Genomic DNA, 26,458 nt, shown 5'->3' on the forward strand with positions numbered 1-26,458 from the left:
ACAATTGGATCCCTTATACAGCATCCATTGGACAAAGGGAGGCTTGCAAAGTGTTTTGATGAGATTGGGAACAGGTAGCTCCATCCATCCATCCTCCTTTCTGGAGATAGAAAAGGCAATGAACACATTTTTCCCTTTTGCCCAAACTGTCAGTACAAGGCTAAGGGGAGAACCCATATAATGTCCCCTTAGAAAGTCGTTGTAGATTGTGATATTAGATGCCTAAAGCTGGCCATAGATGCAAAGATCCGATCGTATGAATCATCGTAGGATCGGACTTTCCCATCTCCCGACCCGCCACTAACCATTCAGATCAAAGTCTTACCAGTCAGATTAGTAAAAGAACAGATCAGCAATGTTCTGCCCCTGACAGCAATCGTACGATATCTATGTCCAACCAAAACTAGTGACAGTCTCCCACTGAAAATCGTACGATCGGCAATACACGCAGAGATATTATCGTCAGCCGACAGAAATTTTCTAACCTGTCCGATCGACCAAACGACCGATCTCCGCCGGACGAAAAATGTCGGGACTCTCCACACACGGTTCGAGAATCGTACGAATCCTCGATTCGTACGATCAAATCTTTGCGTCTATGGCCAGCTTTATTTGTAGATCAATTGAAGCAAATCCTGTTGAGTTTTGCAGCCCCCCAGTTTGTTTAAAACAAATCTCCAACACAGCACCACAATTATTATTATTATTATTATTATTATTAAAGGAAATATAAACCTTCTAATGGCACCATTTCAGATCTGTCTCTATGGAATTCAAACTGGGGCAAGTTCCCAAGGCTCTGCACATAATTTGGCACCAATGAGCAGTGGGTAGGGTCAGCAGGTAGACAATAGTGACAGTAACACTTTATATTAACGTTTTCCAGCCTGTGACTCTTTAGCTGTTGAAGTAAAATCCTTCTTTGTCTACATGTGCTGGAAGCTTAGGGACATGCTATGGACATTCTCAGTTTGTATGAACATGGGCCCTTCTTAATCTGTATTTCTCTACCTTCTTCCATGGGTTTTCATTTGCAAAGATTGCTCTGTTGGAAGAACCATGCAAAATGCAATGGTTATTCTTTGTCCACCACATGGGTAACTGACACACTGAGTTACACTGACTTTAATCTAAACATTTTAACTCTCTTACAGTCTATCTAAAAAGCCTTGATACAGCAAGCCAGAAACAGCCAAGCAGTCATTAGGTGGAAAGGTCAAAACAGAAAGCTCTATAGAGCCAGGGTATTGATGAAAGACCCTGCAATCTTAAACACAGATAGCTCTACAACACCGAAGCAATATATAAAAGCAAATGAAAGCTCTTTTGTACATCATATGCTGCCTGGAGAATTTTTATGTAATGATACAGCATTAAGGTGGTTTTAACATGAGCAGTAAGGGTAGCTGGTATTTAATGATTAGCAACTCTAGGAGGAAGATCCTGATGTATATTATCTTGAGTCCTCAGACCATTTCTGGGGTTATGAAGTCAGTGACCGTCATGAAGAAATCGTTTTGCCTTTGTGTGGTAGTATATACCAAAATATTTTATTGAACCCCAACCACAAACGTGTATAACAGGGGTGTACGGACATCTCTTTTTGGAACGAGAGGCATAAGAAGAAGAAGACTTAATGAGTTGTGTCTTTGTCATTATTCTTCATAGCCAGTGGTGACTGCTCTGCTTTGGAGTCAGATGTCTCCTTAGGGCCCATTCAGCCAATGGCTAATCTAAACTGGCCAAGATTATACGCACATTGGTGACAACTAACGGCTGTTTTTCTCCCCTGTTCATTGTCCTATTCCATAAACACAAGCTTCTAGTTTTTTTATCTTGTCATTATGGCACAGTCCATTCAGGTCACGGAGAGATGGAAATTCTAAATAGTCTCCTGATAGCTACATCAGTGGCAATTTGCATATTAATGCCAGATTTACTAAATAAATTAAGCAAATTGCAGAATGGCCAGTTAACCTTCTAAAAATCCCTGAAAGTCATAGCAAAGTAAAGTATCCCTTGTGATAAATAAACCTTGATATTTAGGACTAGCCAAATTCCTCCCTCCCCCCAAGGATATTTTTAATGTTTTCAATGTTATTCCAAATGCTGTATGTGTTTAATCCTTTTAAAAGCTTAATATTCATAAGTTTTTTTAAAAAAATGCTATAAAGTGGTTTTCTGCTGTTGCTCCTATGCATTTTTATAGACAACAAAACTATTAAGGATATTTTTGTGAGCTGCCTTATTTCTTGTGTTAGCTCAAGGGATTTAAAGGGTGCATTTTGGGGTGGTGACTTTTTACTTGGCCAAGAATAGTCATAAGAAAACCCTGGTCACATACTGTAGGTTTGGAAATGTGCAAAGAAGGAATCTCTAGGCCCAAATAATTTCTTGTTCATGGTGGGATATTATAATTAGGAATATAATAATATCAACTCTATTCATAGTATTATAAGACCCGAATATAATGTATCATTATTAAAAAAATGTAAAATTACTTTTTCTGAGCACTTTTGCAACTTGCATTCATTGCTGAAAAAGAATTTCCCAAAACAAAAAGGTCTCGAGACGTTGCTCTGCTTACAAAATGACATTTAATTCCCAATAGGTGCACAGATGAAATCATACGAATCAAATTATCTGTGCGTGTAGCCTTTGCATATACCGGGGATATCAGTTGGCCTAAGGATCAGGCAGGTCGTTTGGACCGGTTCATGGGGAAGTGAAGAGGAGTCGCAACTATTGGAACAATACAAAGGCAGTGGTTACCCTTGTACAATCGCTGCTTCTTGGGCGAAAAAATTGCAGGAGATCATCCTTTGCATGGTCACTTTCTATGAACAGACAGGAGTAATCTGACATGTTTCTGTGCAGTTCAAAGCAGAGCAACATCACAAGACCTCCTTTTTTTCTGATTAATTAACTTTTGACCATTAAAGGAGAACTAATGTTTAACTAGAAATGTTGTACATAATGTTTTGGGCTTCTGTACCAGCTCAAGGCAACTATGGGCCTTTAGCAGTAAAGATCTGTGACTCCAAAGATGCCCCAGTAGCTCCCCATCTTCTTTTCTGCTGATTCACTGCACATGCTCTGTGCTGCTGTCACTTACTGAGCTTAGGGACCCACTCACAATATACAGTACACATAGAATAGAAATGTAACAGTATAAGGCTGATTAGTAATTAATACAGATAATTACTACATGGCAGCACAGAAAACAGTGCAATTAGCATCAGAATTAAATAATCAGCCCTGTAGCATCAGCTTATATTACAGGGGAAGCTCATTTTCTGCTGGATAATTAGTGACGAGCCCTAAGCTTAGCTTCTCAACAGCTGCTCAGAGCCCACTGAGCATGTGAGTGTCACAGACACTTTCCAAGATGGTGACCCCCTGTGACAAGTTTGAAGTCCTGGATCATTGCTGCTATTGACAAGCTGAAACTTTAGCCTCGTGCAATAAGTTCAGTATATAAAATATGGCATTTTTAGCCACATTCATTTTTAGGGGTTAGATCTAGTGATGGGCGAATTTATTCGCCAGGCGCGACTTCTCTGTGAATTCCCGTGATTCGCTGCCGGCGAATAAATTCACGAAATGGACGCCAGAGTCCGTTTTGTTGGACACCGGCACATTTTCGCCCAGCGAATTTGCACGGCGTCAAAAAAAAAAAACAAACGCCAGCGTCAAAAAATAGATGCCGTTTCGTGAATTTTTCGACGTTTCGCGAATTTCGTGGGAAATTAGAGAATTTTTCTGTGAAGCAAAACACCCTAAATTCGCCCATCACTAGTTAGTTCTTTAATGCTCATGTTGCTTGCTTAGGGCAGTAGATGCCAACTTCCACATCAACCACTGCTTTATTCTTCTGTACCTATTGAATACAGAGTGGCTATTTGACCTCAAACCACTGCTATTACATAGTTGGTGCTAGTTCTTTGCTATTTCCATTGAGAATAGTCATTGGTGAGTGCTGGAGGTTTTAGGAACACATGGGCAAATTCACTAAGATGCGCAGGCGCAACTTCGCCGCACTTCGCCGCACCTCGCCAGGCGTAGTTTCGCCAGGGCTCCGCAAATTCACTAAAATCCGAAGTTGCGCACAGGGGTAGCGTAAGGTTGCGAAGTTGCGCTAGCGTTGATTCGCTATATAAAGCGAAGTTACGCTAGCGAAGGCTAATTTGCATACGGCGCGAAATTCAAATTTCAATGGAGGAACACGTATCTGCACTACAAATGCCTAGAAAACCTTCAAATCACCAAATAAAAATTTTATTTTGCCCTACACATGTGCCCACTGTCTAGGTAAGTTGCCATGAGTCAGGAAATGTAGGGGGGAGGAAGGGGAGCCCCAAAAATTTTTCGATCTTTTTCAGCCTATTAGCCATCATGTAGAAAACACGCCAGCGTTTTTTTGGGACTTAGAAAAAAAATTGACTTTTTTTGGAACTATCCCTATCTACTCTATTGCGCTTCGCCAGGTCTGAGGTGGCGAAGGAAGTCTAGCGTAAAAGGTAGCGTTCAGTACACTGCGCAAGTTAGTGAATTTGCATAGTTTCGTCGCTAGCGAAGATTTGCCTGGCGTAAGGTTGCGAAGTAACACTAGCGAAACTACGCCAGCGTTCGTTAGTGAATTTGCGCAGTAGCGAAAATGCCAAACGCTAGCGAATTAACGCTAGCGTTCGGCGCTTCGCGTCTTAGTGAATTTGCCCCATGGAGAGCAGAAGAATGTAGGAGTAGGAGTAGAGATCCTGTAGTACACAACTGCTTTGATATAAAAAAAAAGTAGAAATAGCTATGGTAATGGAAGTCATATTTTAAGCAAGCTTTCCTAGCCATTCATTAAAACAAATTAATGTGACAAGTGATTTTTAAAGTCTGCCAAGCAAGCTTTATGCATTGATAACCATACGAGCAGACAATGGCATGTCAGAGTAAATGAATGTTATTTTGACTCTACCGTACAACTTCAGCTACACTGTATATGTGCAGTTTTCTGCTGAATTAAAACTCAGATATTTGACGTTATATCTTCCTAATCACAGGAGAGGATCAGAGATGGCATATTCCACTGCTGTGGACATAGGAGGGAGTGGAAAGATGGAAGGGCGACACTATTTTATAGAGGGAGACTAAAAGTCATTGAGCTAGTGTCACAAGAAGACATAGCATGATCATAAGGACTAAAAATATTTGGGGTTCGTATCTAGTGCCAAAATGCGCCATATCACCACTCCAAAGCAGATCATGGAAACTATTACACTCATTCTGATCTCTTACATAAAAGAAGGTGTAGAGTTTACAGGTTCTTAACCAGTACATAACAAACTTTGGGACTGTATACATTAGTATCCCATGTTTACACACTGACCTGTAGTGCCTCTATGTATGACATGGAGCCATTCCAGGCCTTTTCAAGGGGTACACACTATACCCATGAGCTACAGATTCGGGATTCTTGGTGATAGTCATGCTGGAAACTAGCCCCTCTAGCACTTCTCAATGGAACTATGAGCTTCTTTATAACTAGCCTCTAACATCATATGTATCTTGTGCACTAGATATTCACCTTCCTTTACACGAACAGGGGCCGACTTTATTCTCTTCTGATCTAACTCACATTATCTGACATCACACTTAGGGGGTAACATGTTTTTCACCCCCGGAGATCTCCATCCTGGCAAGTTGATTCTCTCCCTTTTCTCATTTGCTATACCTGCCCCTGTAGAGTTGCCCTACATAGTCCCTACAGCAAATGCTCCTTAAAGGGGAAGGAAACCTAGTCGGCGCAAACCCCCCACCCCCCTCCCGTTTGTTGCCCATCCTCCCTCCTCCCACCCTGGCCTACCCGTCCCACTGGGCAAATGCACCTACCTTGTTACTTACCCTTCTGCGCAGGTCCAGTCCAGGGAGTTCACCGACGACATCTTCTTCCACGCGATCTTCTTCCTGCTGTGAACGGCGTTTTGGCGCATGCGCAGTAGGATCATTTCGCCGGTACGATCTACTGCACATGCACGTGACTTTTGGCGCATGCGCAGTAGATCCGTACCGGCGAAATGATCCTACTGCGCATGCGCCAAAACGCCGTTCACAGCAGGAAGAAGATCGCGTGGAAGAAGATGTCATCGGTGAACTGCCTGGACTGGACCTGCGCAGAATGGTAGCAAGTAACAAGTTAGGGGCATTTGCCCAGTGGGATGGGTAGGCCAGGGTGGAGGAGGGAGGGTAACAAATGGGGGGGGGGTTTGCGCTGACTAGGTTTCCTTCCCCTTTAAAGGAGAATTCCTAAAAACCCTATCCCCCACCTCATGTAGACCCCTCTCCCTCCTCACCCCAGCCTAACCGCCCCCCCCGGGGAAATGCACCTAACCATTTACTTACCCCTTGGCGCAGATTCAGGCATCGGAGTTCAAGACAGCCATCTTCTGGGTCTTCTTCCGGTGTTGCTGCAATTTCCGTCCATTTCGGCGCATGTGCAGTTGTTGCAAACCGGTAAATTGCTCCAAATAACAGTATTTGCCTGATGCTTTTACATTACCTTTCTTACCCCCATGTTCCTCTATGAGGTGGCCGCCATATTTGTGCAGCAGGAGTCGGTTAGCATTAGAAACTCTAACTGACAGACTGAGAAGGGACAGTCAGGTTGGCAAAACAATCAGGTTTAGAAACTTCAAGTAATAATTACTTACAAAAGCAGAACTATCAGTGAAAAACGATCAACATGACCTATAGGTAACTTTTCATGTAGATTAATATTTTGAAAAGAAAATGTTTAGTGTCAGTATCACTTTAAGTGCCCATGGACACAGCCCTGATATATATAGTTATCACCAAAGTTAAAATGTTCTTTCATATTATGATACATTTAACCTGACCATGATCCATAATGCAAGAGTTGTCATTCAGCTACAGTGGGGATGTCAAAATCTGGTTCTCCATCTATAATAACTTTTATAATAACTATTGGTGAACCTCCTGCATCCAGGGTTACAGTGTAAGTTCTTCCAACTCCTGCTGAAAATCCAAATTCACCCTGTATTACAAATATTTCTATAGCTTATGTTGCATTTTTTTTATACATGAAAACTAAACAATGAGAAAAGTAGATAAGTGGGAGAAAAAAACACTTTAATTGGGCATTCGTCAACATAATTAGTGTCTGCAATGTAATTACAATTTGATGCTATTTTAGCAGACCAAACACTTACCTAAAATACTGAGTCTTTTTTTCCCATTTCCTAGGAGATGGAAATAGTGAAAGCTGAAAGTGCACACTACCCTTCAGAAAATCTGTTATATGATGGGAAAGTGAATTTATGCATGAAAGTTACAATTTTCAGCATCATTTACACTAAACCGCACAGGCAGGCAGATATATAAATTGATATTCAAAGACGACCTTTATTGGAGATGGTGACAGCTAGAGCTGACTATGGAAATGCCGTAGCTCGACAGAGAATTCATTACGAGGAAAAGACTTCTGTTTTTCTTATGTATTAAATTTGCCTACAAAATATTTGCATCTGAGTGGTTTCGTGACAGACAGCTTTTCAAAGCAAACTCAACAATAGCTTGGTTCGGTTTCATCATTCTAGCATGTCCGTATGAGACATATAAAAAAGGGGAAAAAGAAAATGATTCTTACCTTGAACTTGTCTACTTAGTCTTCTTGCAAGTAACTTCTTGATGAGTCCATAAATTGACTATCATCGGAATGGCTAGTTGTATGTTTACTAGTGTCCGAGTGCCATGTTCCCAGGAGGTTTTATCTGGAGAATTTCTCTTAAGTTATCATTGGGAATTCTTCTATATAATGGCACGGTGAGGATTTCAGTGCCAAGATCTCTAACGATTGCTTTTTCTGTTGCATTTTGCAAATCATTCCTTTGTTTTGGTATTTATCTAATATCTGTTGTGGGATATTTGTTTTGAGGTGTGATTATTATAGAGGCTTTGAAATACAGGTATGGGATCCATTATCCGGAAATCCGTTATCCATAAAGCTCCCAATTACGGAAAGCTTGACTCCCACAGACAAATTTATAAAAAAGATTTCATTTTCTTCTTTAATAATAAAATAGTAACTTGTACTTGTTCCGAACTAAGATTTGGTTAATTCTTATTGGAAACAAATGATCTTTACCAGCAGCGTAAAATGGCAACAGAAAAATAGGCTTGAATTTAACAACACAAATCCAAAAATACAAAATAGCTTACTTCAGCCAAATACAGTGTCCGGTCTTAACGGAGTAAATAGTCTGGTCTTTCAGAGGATCTTTCCCCAAAGAACAGCAAGTTACAACCAAATTACCACCTTTTCTTTCTCAGACCCAAACACTCTGGTCAGCAGGTGAAGTTTACAGCAGTTCACAGCAGCTTCAGGACAGGGGGGTCTGGTAAATTAGCCACGCCTAATAATATGGGCAGGCAAATCCCCAGCGTTTCAGACACCTAAATGGGTCCTAACAGGGGACCTGTTTCATTATTCTGCCCTAAGCTATGCCCCTGGTGTTCACACAGTGACCAGTACATGGCACTGTGCTAAAGTATAAACCCCTTGGCAGCCATGTGCTCTGGGTCCATCTTGTGCTGGCTCTAGCCTGAGCAGGCAGGCAGAGCTTGAGTGGAACCTAGACAGGTCAGGTCCAGTAAGGATAGGCTACTCACCATAAGGAGTGACAGATATACAGGCTATTTAGCTAAGCAGCTCAAGGCTCCGACGAGGAGAGTCAGAGAGATAAAGATCCTGGGTACTAATTGCCCAGAAGTAGGGACTAAGTGTGTATACTTAGGGATTTCCTTGGGTTCCACTTAGGAAAAGGCAGAAAGCTGGGTGTACCTTCATTGCTGCTGTGTATGTTTTCTTCCCTGTGGGGGCTAATACTTTCCAAATGTGCTGTGAGTATATGCCTATCCACTGTTGATGGATCCTGTTTGCTCTTATGTACACTCCATTGAGGATTGTTATTGTTCAATAAATATGTTCATTGGTTAAATTATAAGAATCACAGGCGCCCAATTATTGCACCCCGAACCAAGTTACAGTTACACTACACCCTGCACCTCCACACCATTTGCGAGGGCTTACTCCATAAGATTTAAGGTCTCAACCGGTCTCAACCGGAGCACAGTACTGGGAGTGGAGCTCATAGTCAGAGAATGGTGCACTCATTTTACTATAGCGCTACAATAGTTTACCTCAAAAAGGGCCATCCATGTGTTTACCCACCTGTATATCCAGCAGATTAGATGCTTGTCTGACTTGCCAAACATCTCAAAAGCCCAGCTTTACTCTGCAGAAGTCAAATCTACCAGCCCATATGCAAGGTCAAAGTAAAGAAACAGCAAACTGTATGAAGTTCAAAGCAAGCCCAAAAACTGATGCTTATGGGTTCCTGGGATTTACAGTAGTTTCTAGAAATATGATGTCAGTCTTAGTTGAAGTCTCACTTTTAATCTTAGTGTGTAAACTCCATATTTCCCTGAATGAGGCCACTGACTTTTTTTTTAACATAATGGTGGTCTAAAAATGTTGGATTTCAAATCGGTGAGGTGTTATCATTAGCTATGTAATATCTGCTTGACCTTGTCAAAATTAGATTTATTCTACAATAAAGATCCCTAAACAGTGGCTCACATGTAACAAGTTGCTCATCATCACCTTTTTACTTTGCACTCAAGTAGGTGCTCATTTTTTTAAATTCTGGTTGGATATAAGCTTTGGAGGCATACAGACACAGGTGTAGAGGCAGGGTGACAGTCTTCATAAAGCTGTTAGATTTGTAGAGAACAGGTTTCACTGGTCTTGCAGCTACAGTAAAACTCAGCATTTTGTAGGCTATTGAAGGAAGGTTTAAAATCTAGAAGCTGAATTGTCTCACATTAGACTGCCCTTTAGCTAAATTCTACCATATCCATTAATTATTCAGTGTATTAATAGGTAATTTATAATTGTATTTAGAAAATGTTCCCGATAGGCCCCTTTTAGTCTGGGACCCCAGGGTTAATATTTCTTGCTATCCCCACAAAATATTTTCAGCTGATTCTTCCAAATGCTGATGGGACACAAGTAAGCACTTCGTTTAAGGGCTAATAGCCCTTAATTTTTTCCAGGTAATAATTGTGAAAAAAAGAAAACAATCTAATTTCACTTGAAAGCTTCTTAGGTGAAAATTGGACTCTTTTTATACATTTAATTGCATTGGAACAATTTGTTTAACTAATGATTTAAAGATGAGTTGAATGAGAGCAATTACATTGTCAGCTTACTTGCGTTAAGTAGTCAGTAATGAGTTGACAGTCTGTGATTGAGCAATTATGCAAAGTGTTTATGAAAAAACAAAATAGTTTCTGGTTGCTTGTACAGTTTTACTATTGGCTTGTCTATTAAGGAGTTATTGTTTTCAGTTAATGCATATAAAATATTGTCTAGTGCAGGAAAGAGACACAGCAGTGAAACGTTTATCATCACCTCAATTGACTTTACAGTTTAATAGAATGAACTAATGTACTGCTGGGAGGAGAGGATGGGAGGATCTAGGTACTAGCAGAATGGAAAAAGTAAAAATGAAAGAGGATTAAGAGAACGCAGATGAGAGAGAAAGAGTCATGGGTAGTGATGGGCGAATTTATTCGCCAGGTGCGAATTTGCGGTGAATTTGCGGGATTCGAAAAAATGGACGCCGGTGTCAAAAACGGGTGTCGGCGTCAAAAACGGGCGCTGGCGTCAAAAATGAGACGCCGGCCCCGTATCGTGAATTTTTCGCCGTTTCGCGCAAAATTCGCCCATCACTAGTCATGGGCAGAGTAATACAGACGAGGGAGAAAAACAAGAGTGAGAGGGAACGGAGGATGGGAAACAGAGAGGTTTTGGAGCAGTTTGTGGAGAAGAGCATTTGAAAAGAGAGGGAGTTAAATACTAACTACTAACTACTAAATAAAGAGAGAGATAAGAAAAGGAAAGAAATGTAGCAGCTGGGGAACAAATACTGAAGGGACAGATCAATAGAAAATTTTGTGGAAGAGAATTAAAGGAAGAAGGTGATGGTGAAAGCCTGTGTTTAAATACTGGAACAAGGTAAAGGGAGTGTTGGCTGATTAAAATTGGCAGTGGAAGAAGATATGGTGAAAGAGAGCCTGGGAAAATGGTTGGTTGACCTGTCACCTTAAGAAATTATTCCAAATCCTATTTTCTGATGTTAGTGAAGAAAAATCAACTTTGTTTACATTATACAAATCTTGTTTTTATTAAGTCTTTTAATACACAATCACAGCAAGTGGACAGGTGCCATTTTGTGGCCACTGTTATTAGGACAAGCTTTGCATCTTGCCAAAATCTTGTTTATGTGCCAGAAAGGGGCACCTGATGTATATGCAATGGCTAAACAATTAGATGGTGAGGAAGGAGGGAGAATGTGAGGAGTACAAATACATCTAGGAATTGCAGAAAGGAAAGTGAAAGTAATTGCCTGCCATGCCTCAATGTCTAAGGGCATAGAGAAGGACAGGCAATATATGATTGACAGCTGAAATTTTAAATGAGTTTATAGCTGGTATTGATGTTTTAATAAAAAATAATTTGGGTTTCATGTTTAATTTGGAGAAGACAGTGGCAGATAGGGGTGTAAAAAACTAGATCAGTGATCCCCAAACAGTGGCTCGTGAGCAACATGTTGCTCATCAACCCCTTGGATGTTGCTCCCGGTAGCATCAAAGCAGGTGCTTATTTTTGAATTGCAGGATTGGAGCCAAGTTTTTGTTCTATAAAAACCAGGTGTATTGCCAAAAAGAGCCTCCTGTAAACGCTCAGTCCACATAGGGGCTACCAAATGGCCAATCACAGCACTTATTTTCCATTCAGGAACATTTTTCATGCTTGTGTTGCTCTTTTTCACATCTGTTGCTCACAGGTATAAAAGGTTGGGGATCTCTGGACTAGAGTAAAGGGTGATATTATTTTTCTTAATGAAATCTGCTGCTTGAATGACAGCAAAGACAATGACACCGTATTGTGTTTTTGCTTGTTTCTGGATTTCTGAAGATAAAAAAGATCAGATCTTGACAGAGACCATCATGGTGATAAAAAAGCAATTCTGAAAAACAGAAATACTCTTACAAATAGTCTGTGATACTAAAGTGGTTCCATCATGAAATAGTTCAGTCACAGCAGGAAAATGCTGTTAGAGTTTACTATTAGAGTATAACAAATGTTTCATCAAAATGAATATAAAGTGTTAGGCTACTAAAAATCCTCTTTGTTACCTTCATCTCCCACCTACAATAAGTAATCAAAGTCCTACTGAAGGACAATCACATGATCAAAAATGGGCTTGCTCAGTTTTTGTTATAGGATGACCATTCATCAAGTGAGAATATTGGTTAATGGCCTGATTATGACTGCATACTCAACATACTCTTACACTGTTATTGTATCAACAGCTGCTGTCTTTAGCAATCTCTATGGTTTATCCATTTTTTTAAAAAAAAATATTTTATTTGTTTTATAGATAAAACCATAATATTTCGAACCCAACAAGGTAATGTGGTGAAGCTGAACGTGGATCAGAACGAGTCAACGCTATTAATAGAAAACAAGACATTCGTAAGTATTTCACATGAAATGTATTTTAGTGCTATAATTATGAATGAATGACTAACTGGAATCTATTATGTAAAATGGTAATAGTTTATTGCATAATTGCCCACAAGAGACTCAGATGTACAGCTAAATTGTGTGCTGCAGACAGAAGAAATAACCCACCTCCATTGTCAGTAGAAAATTGTTGATTGATAACTACAAATATTTTACTGCAAAATACTAATTCCCTTGCCTTCACAATTCATAGAACAAATGGTGAGTGATGCTATTGGAGTGTGTAGATCACAACAGTTGCAGTCAAGTATCTACCAAGATACAGTAAATCTGGGAGAATACATTCTAGATTCCATGGTCCAAGAATGCCCAGGCAACAGACATTTATTCTAAACCCACCAAGGTACATGAAAGTTGCAGTCAAGTACATACCAAGATATATTTGGGGTCAAACATTCTAGAGTCCATCTTCCAGGAATGACCAGGTTCCTAAACCCCCTAATGGCCATAACGCTGCTTCCACAAGATATGCTAGGAAAATAAGAGCTCAATCATGTAACCACACAGCCACTGTGAAAATGTCATTATACTAACTGATCTCAAAGTGATATTGATGATGTTAGAGTAAGTAGATCGCAAAAGTTGAAGTCAAGTTGATTAATAATTACAAATATTTAGCTCGTGCTACTGCAAAATACTAATTCCCTAGCCTTCACAATTCATAGAGCAAGTGTTAAGTGATACTGTTGGAGCGTGTAGATCACAACACTTTAAGTACAGTACCTAACAAGATAGATTTGGAGAAAAACATTCTAGAGCCCATGGTCCAAGGATCCCCAGGCTACAGACATTTCTCCTACACCCACCAAGTTACATGACCGTTGCAGTCAAGTACTTAGCAAAATAGATCTGGGGCAAACATTCTAGAGCTCACAGTCTAAGAATGTCCAGGCTCCTAAACCCACCATTGGCCATATGGCTGTCTCCACTAGATATGCCAGGAAATTAAGAGATCAATCATGTAACCACACAGCCACTGTGATCATTTCATAATACTAATGATCTTCAAGTGAAAACAGGGTAGAGGTGTCAAGTTTTAACTCTGATAAAGTGCCTGGGTTAACATTCTTGCTACATATTCAATCATATCATATATGTTTTTCTGATTACGTGGCCCCTTGTGTCTATGTTTAATGTAGATAGGGATTGAACTTTTTTTGATTTGTTAGGTAGAATTCTGCACAGACATGGATACAAAGCACACAGAGACAGTTATTCTCCAAATGTAAAACTAATATACGCATAACTATTGGATTGCAGCACCATTGGGTAAACAGTAAAACATGTGGGTGGTTTGGTTAACTTGGTTAATCACTAGATTTGCCTTCATTTTTATTCCTGCAAAGTTAGACATGGTTATGGCCAGCAATTATGCCACCAAAATGTTCTGTTAACCTTTGTATTGTCAATGTACTCATGCCTTGGCTATAACTTGTCTCTGTCATAACCTAATTCAATATTACATGGCATTTAGAATTTTTACTTCAAATTTAAGTACTAAACACACCCCCACAAAATCCAAAAATTGGTCAAAATATATGTAAAACACTTTTCCACCCACACTGTTCTCATTCAGTAAATGTTACACGCTGACTTAAGAATAAATAGAATTATTGTAAAGATAGTGGCCTTAGAAAAGGTCTACTTTTTTAAAGCCAGGGACTAAAATAAGTAAATCCCTACATTCCACTTCCAAACTCCCCATGGCTAACGTATAAAAGTATGCTGAACAAATTGTATGCTGCCCTATAACACCTAGAAATGTTCACCAGGGGCATACTCAAAATAATTGTCAGCTGGAAAGGACCTTCTATAGCAGTGATGTCCACAGTGAATTTGTAAATTCATATTCCACCATTTAAGGGAAGCCATTGTCTATTTGTACAAAAGGGGATCCTTTTGTAGTTGAGTTTTCAAAAATGATCAACGTCACTAGTTACTTTTGTTTTATAATGGACAGCATGGAATCAGGCAGTTTACCTGAATAACTCTTTCTTTCATCACTTTTAACATCACAAAGGTAATTTGCTAAAGTCTTTACCTCTGAATAACTAAGAGACTGATCTCTTTGCCGAAGCCATATATCAGATTGATAAGATCTGATATAACTGACTCCATTTGTCTGGGAGATGGAATTGTGACTTAGCAGTTTCTAATTTGTCTTTGCTGCTAAATCTGCCTTACAGTTGGCATAGAACCATGAGGCCAAAAGCTACAAATATAGAAACGTAGGGCCAAAGGCTATAAGTATAGAAACACGAGATCAAGGTGCTTCAAGTATATAAACATAAGACCAAAGGCTACAAATCTAGAAATATAAGACCAAAGAGACTACAAATATAGGAATATAAGACCAAGGGCTACAAGTATATAAACATAAGGTCAAAGCTACCCAAGTCTAGAAATATAAGGCCAAAGGCTACAAGTATAGAAACGTAAAGCCAAAGGCTACTAGTCTAGAAAAATAAGGCCAAAAGCTACAAGTATAGAAACATAAGGCCAAAGGCTACAAGTATAGAAGCATTAGACCAAGGCCCACAAGTCGAAAAACATAAGACCAAAGGCTACAAATCTAGAAATATAAGACCAAAAAGACTACAAATATAGGTATACAAGACCAAGGGCTTCAAGTATATAAACATAAGGTCAAAGGTCCCCAAGTCTAGAAATATAAGGCCAAAGGCTACAAATATAGAAATGCAAAGCCAAAGGCTATTAGTCTAGAAACATAAGGTCAAAGGCTACAAGTATAGAAACGTAAGGCCAAAGTGCTAATGGTATAGAAACAAAAGGTCAAAGGCTACAAAAATAAAACTGAAAGCTTCAGGCATAGAGTCATAAGACCAAAGTCAAAAAGATGATATTTGCAGCCCACTATCCTGGCACCATTTCAAAAATATCTATGTTTGTACAAATAACTTATACAGTAAATACATGTACATGGATTAGAATTCACAAAGCAAATAAAAATTAACCCATAAGTTTAGGCCATATCCCTGTTCTAACCAATCTATGCACACTTATGCCCAGCAAATTCCCCTTAGAACTCACTACTTTCTGGTTATTTTGTGACCATGAATGTTGTATAAGAGCACTGTCCTTAAATATATGCTTAAACTTATTGATATATAACCTGTATCCGTCAACTTATTAATAGTGATGGGCGAATTTATTTGCCAGGCGCGAATTCGCGGCGAATTTGCGCGATTCGCGTCCAGCGAATAAATTCGCCCATCACTACTTATTAATCAAAAATTTCAGATGTGGAGATGAGTTTTTTTATAGATTAAGTTTGCTTCATTTATATTTTTTGACAAAGTCCATTTTCAGTGAATTTGCATCAATTGGTAGCAGTTTGACACTAACATGAATCATTGCCCTGTCTTCTATGATGCTTACTGGAAGGTTTTCCTTAAATAGAGAAGCTTTTAAAGATAACTTTTGCCTCACTTATCTTTTCAGCTATTGTCAACTTTTTGACAAGAGTATTAATGAGGCTGCAGGCTGAGTTATACAGGGAACTGTTGCATTGATATACTTAGACCTAATATGGCCATGCAAACATTTTACCATTTTAGATGCTCAACAGGGTCTGTGCATGCAGTCCATTAATAGGAAAAGAATGGTTCTCTACGTAGTGTTTATATTCATGTATTTCAATAATGTTCAGTAAAATGCCAGCCTTTTCTACACAGCCACCTATTTAAGTCATAAGTAGACAATTGGTGGATCATCTTGCTCAAATTGTGCAATTTGGCCACATACTTTGCTCTTCCATATCTTCATTGACTAACTGAAACCCAATCAGAATGCACAAAGAACAAAATCAAAAGTCCTCAGCGTAGAACGCATGACTGGGTGCCTTCACAAATCATTCAGTTGAACCAAAAGTGACCAAACCCATCAAGCGTATCTCTAAATTTTAATTGCTAAACTTCTCATATTATTCCTGGATCCTAGAAAATGTAGATGAACCACAGCTGGTTGGCTTCAGGCTAGCTTTGACTTCAATAGCTTTGTGCCTCATGATTGTTCCCTATTTTTCCTCAATTAGTTTGGGCTTTCTCATATTTTATAAAAGCTCTGCTCATAGATCTGTCACTCAAATCCATTTACATGTTACAATGCATCATGGTTTTGTTGGAAGAAGTTGCACCATAGACAAGAAATATATTCCACGAGTAGAACTGTATTGCATTTTATTATGTCATTATGGGCCAGATTCAATTCAGTGAGGAAAAGTTATCTCATGGTTTATCACGTGAAAACTCATGGACGAGATTCAATTCAAGGATAAAAATCTTTTCCCCTAATTCAGTTCCAGTGTTTTCCACACTCAATAGAGTTTTCACGTAATAAATCTTGAGATACGTGTTTTTGAATTTCATCTCAAACTGAATTTCGTCAATGACTTTTTCTCACTGAATTGAATCTGGTCCTACGTGTCAGATGTTGACTGCTCTACTCCACCATCCTCATTAGGAAGCTGCATGTACAGTACCATACTACATGGCCACCAAAAGGAAGTCCTCTCAGTAGAGTCATTCAGTGCACTGCTGTGCACGCTCAGAATCTTGCATGCTCAATGGCAAAGCATCTGCCCAGAACACTTACAGCTTCATAAGTCTTCAGGAACAATCATGAAAGATGACTGCCACTTGCTCAGAATAAAGAAGTCAACCATAAAAATCAATATTCTCATTACGACTGGCACATTACGTTAGCTAAGATTGACATTTTCATTGCCTCCCATGGACAGGTTGTGTTGTACCTGGCCATGCAGCATATCTGTATACAGCATAAGTCTGTATATACCAAGAATGTTTTTTTGGTGAGGGTTGTCATATCATTCAGGCAACACTTTGTTTTGGACTAAAATACGCTGTATTTTCTGCTGAAACTTTCCAGCTGGTAAGATTGCCTTGTTCTGAACCTGCATTTAGAAAATTGTTCCAAAGATCTGTATTCCTTTCCACATGGATGGTTTCAGTTTACAATAAACCTGCCATTTCCATTGAATTACAGAAACGTGGATTTCCCTGCTTCTTGTTTTTGTTTATTTTCAAATACAATATATTTGATGAACAACTATATGAACCTTTAGCTATAATGTACATCTACCTGCATTTCTACCTTAACGTATAGAAGGATTAATATTTGTGCACAGTTATCAAAACCAGGCCAGAGATGTTCTATACCAATGCTAATGATAAGTCTGAGATGTAAGGGTCTCCAAATATAAAGTGATTACTCATCACATAAGGGAAGAGGCCCAGGTGCACTGCCGTGAACCCTCAGCACAGGGAGCAGATAAAGTGAAAAAGCTTTTGGAGCAGGCACTCAATGAAGACAAACTTCCACCAGGAAAATAGTTCAAAGTGAAGAAAGTTTTATTGTGTCCACAGCCTTACTCATTTAGTGTCATAAACACTTAATCATAGGCTATCTTTAGAGAGCCATGCCTCAAATATTTAAACACAAGTGCTTCAATCCCAACACACAAATTAATTATTCAACCAATCCTGAAACTTTACCCAGGTGCACCAATCTCCATTCAGTTGGGTGTGGATAAAGGTTAAAAGGTTGAAACCTTTGTCTCTTTCTTTGGAAGCCATATTGGTACACCACAAGCTGAATTGAGTGAGATGACATATTGGTACACCTCAGTTAAGTTTAAAGTGACTATTTGCCTGGTGGAAGTTTGCCTTCATTGAGTGCCTGCTCCAAAAGGTTTTTCGCTATACCAATGCTAACCAAGATTATCTGTAGGCCAGCTGTCCACTATTTTATATGTTTGGGGGTCTGAATAATAAGACATCATACAAAGAGGACTTTGGAGATCTTAGGCATGCTAGGAACTATAAAAAAATTTTTGGAGAGCTGCATCTGGTCCACAGGTCACTAGTTGGACAGTCCTGTTCTGGACAGCTTAATTTTCTCCCAAACTCTCCTGTTGAGATCAGATTAGCTGATTTGGTTCTGCATGTGAGCTATCAAATTGGAACAGATAGGCATGTCTGGAGACCTTGCCAAACAAGTGAATCTGGCAGTGTATGTCCACTTTAAATAAATATTTACAAATAGGAATGACATCAAAACTACAAGCCTTCCCATCTCTGGTATAACTATTGATATATTGGGCTTCAGGCACCAATCCCTGTTTTTATATACTATTAATTGTTTCATGGTCCTGGATATGGATTTTGGTGTTCCCATGGATGGATAAAAATAAATAAAATTCCTTAAACATTAACCAAAAAAATGTCTATTTATCTATATCTTGGAATAGTTTCTTTTAGACGCAGACCTAATTTACATTTGCTTTTATTTCCTAATAAAATCCGAAGCCTTTTGATGTTCACGCTCAGAGTTTTCCTCAGAGACCGCCACTGTCCCTCACTATCTATGGATATCTCTCTCACTCGCATTAATTAAGTAGAGTTGAAGTCAGTTCAGAAGGGTGGAAGACGATAAATCAAGCAGGAAGTTGGCACAGTTCTGAGAACCACTATATGTAGCAGTGTTTAATTCTACTGAAGTTGGCACCGTTTTGAATACTACTGCTATATAATAAATTATTTAAAGGGATGCCAAATGCTAAGATTTGCTTTCTGAATTGGGATTATTACAAGATAATAAATATAATAGGCAGAAGGACTCATTACAGTGAGCCAAGGTGTAGATGCTGCAGCACTAAAGGGACACAAGACAGTGCCCATAATAGCACATACACATAGTACTGTACTCTTGCCCATAGCATGTGGAGAGCAAAGTGCTTATAGGAGCAAGAGGACCCTGTATTTAATGACTGTCCTGCCTTAGGGCAGTAAGTACAGGTCCCCTTGAGTATGTTTCACCTCCTTAGATATTATGAGGGACCTTCCTCTTGCATGGGTATCATGGGTACAATACTGGTCACCATAACTGTGCTAAGTAGTATGGTCATCAAACGCAATAATACTGGGCCTTATACAATGCACCCTCCTCCCCTCTTGCCACTCATTCCCCTGCCTCCTTCTCTCCAATCGCTCCTTCTCTCCAATCGCTCCTTCTCTCCAATCGCTCCTTCTCCCACTGATTGCTTTTCCTCCAATTGTACCCCCCTCCAGCTGTGAGGAGCAGGCTAACTCAGACCTAACAGTGGGCAAGCCCTATACTTTTATGTTTTTTATTACATTTATGGGTTTGTTTCTGTTGCTGATTTACTTGGTGTGTGCCATGGCGGATCAATTTTACCATTCCAAGGACATCAAGGTATGACATTTCCAGCCATGTACTCTTACACTGCTTGGTTTCCAATGAATACAATGTAACATTTATGCAGCCAAGAACCAAATGTTAACTCAATTTGTAGTAGTCATAAAAATGAGTCCATTTGTAGGCCTTTCTTAAGATGACCCATATAGATCAAATAAAATCCAATTTATGTACTAAAATAAGCAACAGATGATCGTTTTTGGTTTTGTATCCTCTCAGCACATCCAACCCTATTTAACAATGTAAGTTTGCTTGATGTTAAAAAGACCTGAGCTAATTTAATCAAGACATGGTGTGCGCCTTTCTTGTTGATTGTCATTTAACTGTTGATACATGTTAAACTTTCATTACCCAAGACATGTTTCAAGGGCAGCTCAGACAAACCTTACAGATCCTGATAATATTTGTTTGCACTTTGAGAGCTTTAGTCTTTGTCAGTATCTGAAAGCTCATAACTCTTGGACTGCCTGTGCAACCAGCTATGATAAGTATCCAGTTCCCTACAAAAACATATTGTATCTAAATGTGTCTATATTACAGACCGTCCTTCTTCCCGACAGAAAGCATTTTGTCAATTTTTCCTTGACATTTATTGTATCAGGGTATGCAGCCAGAGTATCAAAAAAGCCATATAAACCTTGGTTAGTGGAATCCTGCTGTAATTCTACATTATAAGCAGAGGTTCTCATCCTGCAGCAATTTCCAACAACAAAGTTCTACAGAGCAGACCCCCGAGACCAACATATAAGAACTCATTCGATTACATGCAGCCATCATTCCACTTTGTGAGTTCAAGATGCTCCCCGCTTCCGTATAGTTTCCATTTCTACCCGTAGTTTCTATAATAGATTTTGAGACAACACTTTTGACAATAAAACAAGTTATATGCCAACTTGAAATTCAGGAGAAGCAATGTTTCTGAAAGCTTTCTCTAGTCTTGGTTACTAACTGCTCTACACAGGCTTTCTAGGCCCATCTAAAAGCTATTTAGGTGCATCTTTTTGAGGTGCAATCTGTTATGAATGGCTCCTGATTATCAGCAATACACTGCATTCCCATTAAGGGATGTATTTATGAAAAGGTTAGACTAGAACTGAAATATGTTTCCACTCATTTGGCACTGAAAAATGTTCTACTGATGACCTGTAAGAAAGATATTGGAATATAATAACACAAAATAGTGTAATGCTACTAAAATATCACTACTTTATCCCACTTTTATGACTTAATTGTCACATTTTCTTGACAATATAGAAACCTCATAATGTATTTCTCTCCCAGTTTTAGGAGAAATTAGCTCTGGGGGTGCCAGGTACATATTATCTAAGTTTTAGTTGAAATGAAAATGTATCAGTGCTTTATAAATATTCTGGAATGATGCAGAAATATGATGAACTGAACACATCTGTGGCCAATTTTTACAAATACTCATAGAAGCACCTGAACAAAATGAGGTGAATTTGTGTATTATTTTTTTTCAGTACCAAGCAGAAATAGAACAGATTTTATAGATGTGATACGTCTACCTCCTTTTGTCATTGCAATCATCATTATTAGCAAGTATTATTGAATGCCATCATATTTTGTCAGCTTGTACAATCAGAGAAGGGAATATATCTAAAAGACATTCATTTGAAATTCAAAGCAATTCTATATCCTTTATTTATACAGTGCCAAAGCATTTCTTCTGAGATTGCTCATCATCTAGTGGAGGTTGCAGTCATAGATCTCTATCACATTCACACACACTCAGTAGAAGCCAACTGGCATGCCTACGGACATGGGGATGATATATGAACTCCTTGCACAAATGTCCCTGATTAGAATTGAATTTAGGACCCCAGTGCTGCAAGTCCCCAGTTCAAATCTGACCTAGACACTTTTATTTTTTTTATTTTATTTTTTTAAATTTTTTTACATTGGGTATTTGTCAGTGTGCTATACTGTACATATGCCAATTTATTATTAAGCTGATGGGACAGTTGCATACAATTTGCAATGGCTGATAAAATGGCTGGGAAGCCTGCAAGAAACTAATTAAATCCTTAATAAAGCTGCTCCTTAATTTTTTGCCATTAATGATATTTTTGCCCATCTATTCTGCCACTTAAAATTATGTTTTTGTCCTTAAATTGACTCTGTAACTATTCTGTGTATGTTAGAATTCCTAGACCATAACACATATACAAGAAGGCTGGTCTATGTTATTTATACCTTATCCTATGCAGCCTTATGTTGAGTTTACTTGCCAAGCAGCTAAAATACTTATAGATCAACATAAAGGGGCTTGAAATAAGGGCAAATAAATTAAACATTATCATAACCAATAATTTTTTTCTGGAGCAGGATATTTTATCCAAATATAGCCCATCGATGAACAGTACTTTTTCTTATTTTATTTAAGTTGAAATTGATCTAAACATAAGGTGTCAGACTAAGAAATTCAGAATAAAGTCCAAATCATCTCCCTGTAATATATTCAGCTACAAGCTAAATGTGTACAGAATGCTCCACAGGTGTCTGAGGTAAGCACTACATAACATGCATAATTTAAATCATATTGCCTGCGGCATTCGTACATTTACAAATCCATTTGAAAAACTGAATTTAGAATCCACGTTACGATTTGCATGATAATTTTCGACTCCTTTGTATTTTTTTTTTCCTGTCTGCCAGAACTTATCTTTAAATGCTTAAGTGATTATGATGAATATTTTAATACATTTGTATCATGTTGTTTTTCAGGAACAATATAGTGGGTTAAAAAGCACATTGAGCAGTTACAGAGTTTAATTGGACCTGGGTGTTAATATTTAATTTCATGGTTTACATGTGCTGTTAATAAAACATATCACTTCCATTTACAAACTGTAACACTACCTTGGAATGGAGAGGGAATGCAGCTTGGCGCATGCTAAATTACAATAGTATTCAAGGACTTCCTATCTCATTCTAGTACACTGCACATTATTACAAATTATCCTTGGTATTTTGACTCTGTAATATTGCTTTTGTTTGTAAGATAAAAAGAGCTGTTTTATCAACAATTGTTAAATTGCATACCGCATAAAAAAAAGTTTAATATTGTTTCTAAATCTAAAAATGTATTTTTCACACTGGAACTATTACAGATTAACAATTCGGAGAGGTGTTAGTATGCAGCTCTGTTGCTGAGCAGCACTGAGTACTGTGAGTACAGTGCTACACAATATGTTGGCGCTATACAAATACATGTTAATAATAATAATACTGACACCTGCTGAAAATGAATGTGTTAGAAGAGTTGGCACATCTATTAATTTTATAACTTTGTGAAAAGCAAGAAGCCTCATGTGCAAGTGTCATCTGTCAATCTAATGCAAAACTGAGCATGCATTGACGTTGTTTATCAAGGTAACTATACTCAATGATCAGCGAGCACCAATGTGCTCCTTTAGCTTTTTAAGTAACTTACGGTAAGTGCATGACACAAGGGAATTACCATTGGCCCAGACCTGCCGGCAATTCCAGGTTTCCTTTAGCATGCTCTGTGAAAGTGACTTACCCCTTTGGGGCAAATTTACTTAAGGTCGAATATCGACGGTTAATTAACCCTCGATATTCGACTGTCGAAGTTAAATCCTTCGACTTCGAATATCGAAGTCGAAGGATTTAGCGTTATTCATTCGATCAAACGATCGAACGAAAAATCATTCGATCGAACGATTAAATCCTTCGAATCATTCGATTCAAAGGATTTTAATCCATCGATCAAACAAAAAAAAGATTGCTAAGCCTATGGGGACCTTCTCCATAGGCTAACATTGACTCCGGTAGCTTTTATGTGGCGAACTAGGGGGTCGAAGTTTTTTCTTAAAGAGACAGTACTTTGACTATCGAATGGTCGAACGATTTTTAGTTTGAATCGTTCAAGTCGAAGTCGAAGGTCGAAGTAGCCCATTCCATGGTCGAAGTAGCCAAAAAAAACATTCGAAATTCGAATTTTTTTTTCCTCCATTCCTTCACTTGAGCTAAGTAAATGGGCCCCATAGTGAATCTGAGGCTAAAAAATTGGGTAACCTGCGGGTAGGATTTGTGTAGCTCGGTCTACAGTTTTTATCTATAGCAAGTATTTTTCCTGTCCACCCACTTTTATGATGTCACTTCCAGTTTACAGCAACAACACTTTCTGTTTCTTGTTGGTCAGCAAGTCGCGGAACGGGTTGCGAATAAGGAACGGATTGTGGGACTTGTTGGGTAGTGGGTCCAAGCGGGTAGAAATGTGGGTTGCTATTGATAGAACATGCAAAGTACTAGCAAAGTTATCCAACACAAATTCTTTATACATTTCTTCATAGATTGTCTAGCATTGCACTGCATTTGTAAATGAGGCTTAACGTGTTGTTAAATAGACTGAAATGTTCCGGATTCCTTAGTTTTAGCCATACTAAATGAGTCCCCAAGTGTACTGTATAGTCCATTCCATTTCCTCCCAATGTGTCATTAACTGGGAAATGTCACATGGGTACTGTATATTGACTGATACTGTGCTCCAGGGCCAGAACTAGGGTTAAGCAATAATACTTGGCCCCAGTCTCTGTAGCCACAGTCCACCTGTCCAATAGTGAAAAGTTCTGTGTGGCAGGCAAGTTAAACCATTGGCATCATTGTGCTTTGCTATGGAAGGTGGTGGCAATCTGCGATGGGAGGTGGCAGTTTAAAGACTTTCTAATCTTTGCACTACAGTCAAGATGTACCTTGTACAATAGACCCTAGAAGAGTAAGTCTTGCTGATTGGAAAAGAATGGTTTATTATATTAAACCAACTAGGATATACATAAATAATTATTTGATGAACCATTGATATGCCTCAGAATAGGTCAAATTCCTACTAAAATGGGTTGTTTTGGCCAAAGAAGAGATGGAGCAAACTTTGATTTCATATGCTGTGGCTCACACCAGCACAACACGGCACCGCCTTAATTCCAGGCTCCTGTAGAGAGTAGGGATGTCGCGGACTGTTCGCCCGCGAACTAATTCGCGCGAACATCGACTGTTCGCGTCCGCCGAATGTTCGCGAACGTCGCGCGACGTTCGCCAATTTGGGTTCGCCTTAGCTGGCGCTTATTTTTGACCTCTCACCCCAGACCAGCAGATACATGGCAGCCAATCAGGAAGCTCTCCCTCCTGGACCACCCCCACACCCCCTGGACCACTCCCCTTCCATATATAAACTGAAGCCCTGCAGCGTTTTTTCATTCTGCCTGTGTGTGCTTGGAAGAGCTAGTGTAGGGAGAGAGGAGAGAGCTGTTTAGTGATTTGAGGGACAGTTGATAGTAACTTTGCTGGCTAGTAATCTACTTGATACTGCTCTGTATTGTAGGGACAGAACTCTGCAGGGATTTGAGGGACATTTTAGGTTAGGTAGCTTTGCTGGCTAGTAATCTACCTTCTACTGCAGTGCTCTGTATGTAGCTGCTGTGGGCACTGCTTCTGATCTCTCATCTGCTGACTGCTGCCTGTAACCCAATAGTCCTTGTAAGGACTGCTTTTATTTTCTTTTTTGTTTTTTTTACTTTGCTACTGTAAGAGCCCAGTGCTATTAGTCTAGCTGTGTTGGGGAGTGGGACTGGTGTGCTGCTCCTCCTAGTAGTTCACCACTACCAGCACCAACCAGAGTCAAAATTGTTACAAAGTATCTTATTTGCACCTGTTAGCTGTTCTGAGCTCTCTGCCAAAAGCTAATTAAGTTAGAAACAGTTTTTTTTCTGGCTGTTCAGTGCAGAGAAAAGAGGGACTTTCCAGTACAAAAGAGGGACAGGGGGTTGAGTGGTCAAAAGAGGGACAGTTGGGAGGTATGCAAGTGCCACCTAGCTGTGTGAGCTTTTTCACATTCTGTCTAAATAACAATAATAATTCCGTGTCCGTAAACATCACCTGAGTGATGTTTTTACAGCAGCAATAATATATTCCGTATCCACTACTGTATACGTTGCCCTTGCAGGCATTGTTTGCCCAGTCTTTAACCAAGTGCCACCTAGCTGTGTGAGCTTTTTCACATTCCGTGTCCAGAAACATCACCTGAGTGACGTAGTGTGATTTCTGCCCTTTACAGCACAAAACGCAGCGCTGTGTCAACAATGTATTTTTCAGATACATTTTTGCCCTTGATCCCCCTCTGGCATGCCACTGTCCAGGTCGTTGCACCCTTTAAACAACTTTAAAATCATTTTTCTGGCCAGAAATGTCTTTTCTAGCTTTTAAAATTCGCCTTCCCATTGAAGTCTATGGGGTTCGCGACGTTCGTGAACCGTTCGCATTTTTGACGCAAGTTCGCAAATATGTTCGCGAACATTTTTTCCGCCGTTCGCTACATCCCTAGTAGAGAGTCTCACAATTTCCATCAAATTGCTGATGTTGGGACAGAAATTACAGTGAAACAGTAAAATGTTAACAAAATCCCTGTACTGGTGTGGCTTACCCAAAATTATCAGGCAGAAAAGATTCAATAAATCGCCAGGTCAGAGGTAAAGAATACAGATGATGAAACAAATCAAAATT

The 26,458-nt window shown here is 39.2% G+C and overlaps 1 protein-coding gene across 4 annotated transcripts in view; it reads left to right on the forward strand.

Moving 5' to 3' along the window:
• Positions 1 to 26,458, forward strand: part of LOC108718466 (dipeptidyl aminopeptidase-like protein 6) — an 883,060-nt gene that overhangs the window by 717,643 nt on the left and 138,959 nt on the right. For all 4 annotated transcript variants that reach the window (XM_041565794.1, XM_041565795.1, XM_041565793.1 and 1 more), the window contains exon 4: positions 12,516 to 12,610. In XM_041565794.1, coding sequence (XP_041421728.1) covers positions 12,516 to 12,610 — 95 coding nt within the window. The remainder of the gene's footprint in view (positions 1 to 12,515; positions 12,611 to 26,458) is intronic.

This window comes from Xenopus laevis, chromosome 6L (genome assembly GCF_017654675.1).
Source record: "Xenopus laevis strain J_2021 chromosome 6L, Xenopus_laevis_v10.1, whole genome shotgun sequence".
NCBI classification, from domain to species: domain Eukaryota; kingdom Metazoa; phylum Chordata; class Amphibia; order Anura; family Pipidae; genus Xenopus; species Xenopus laevis.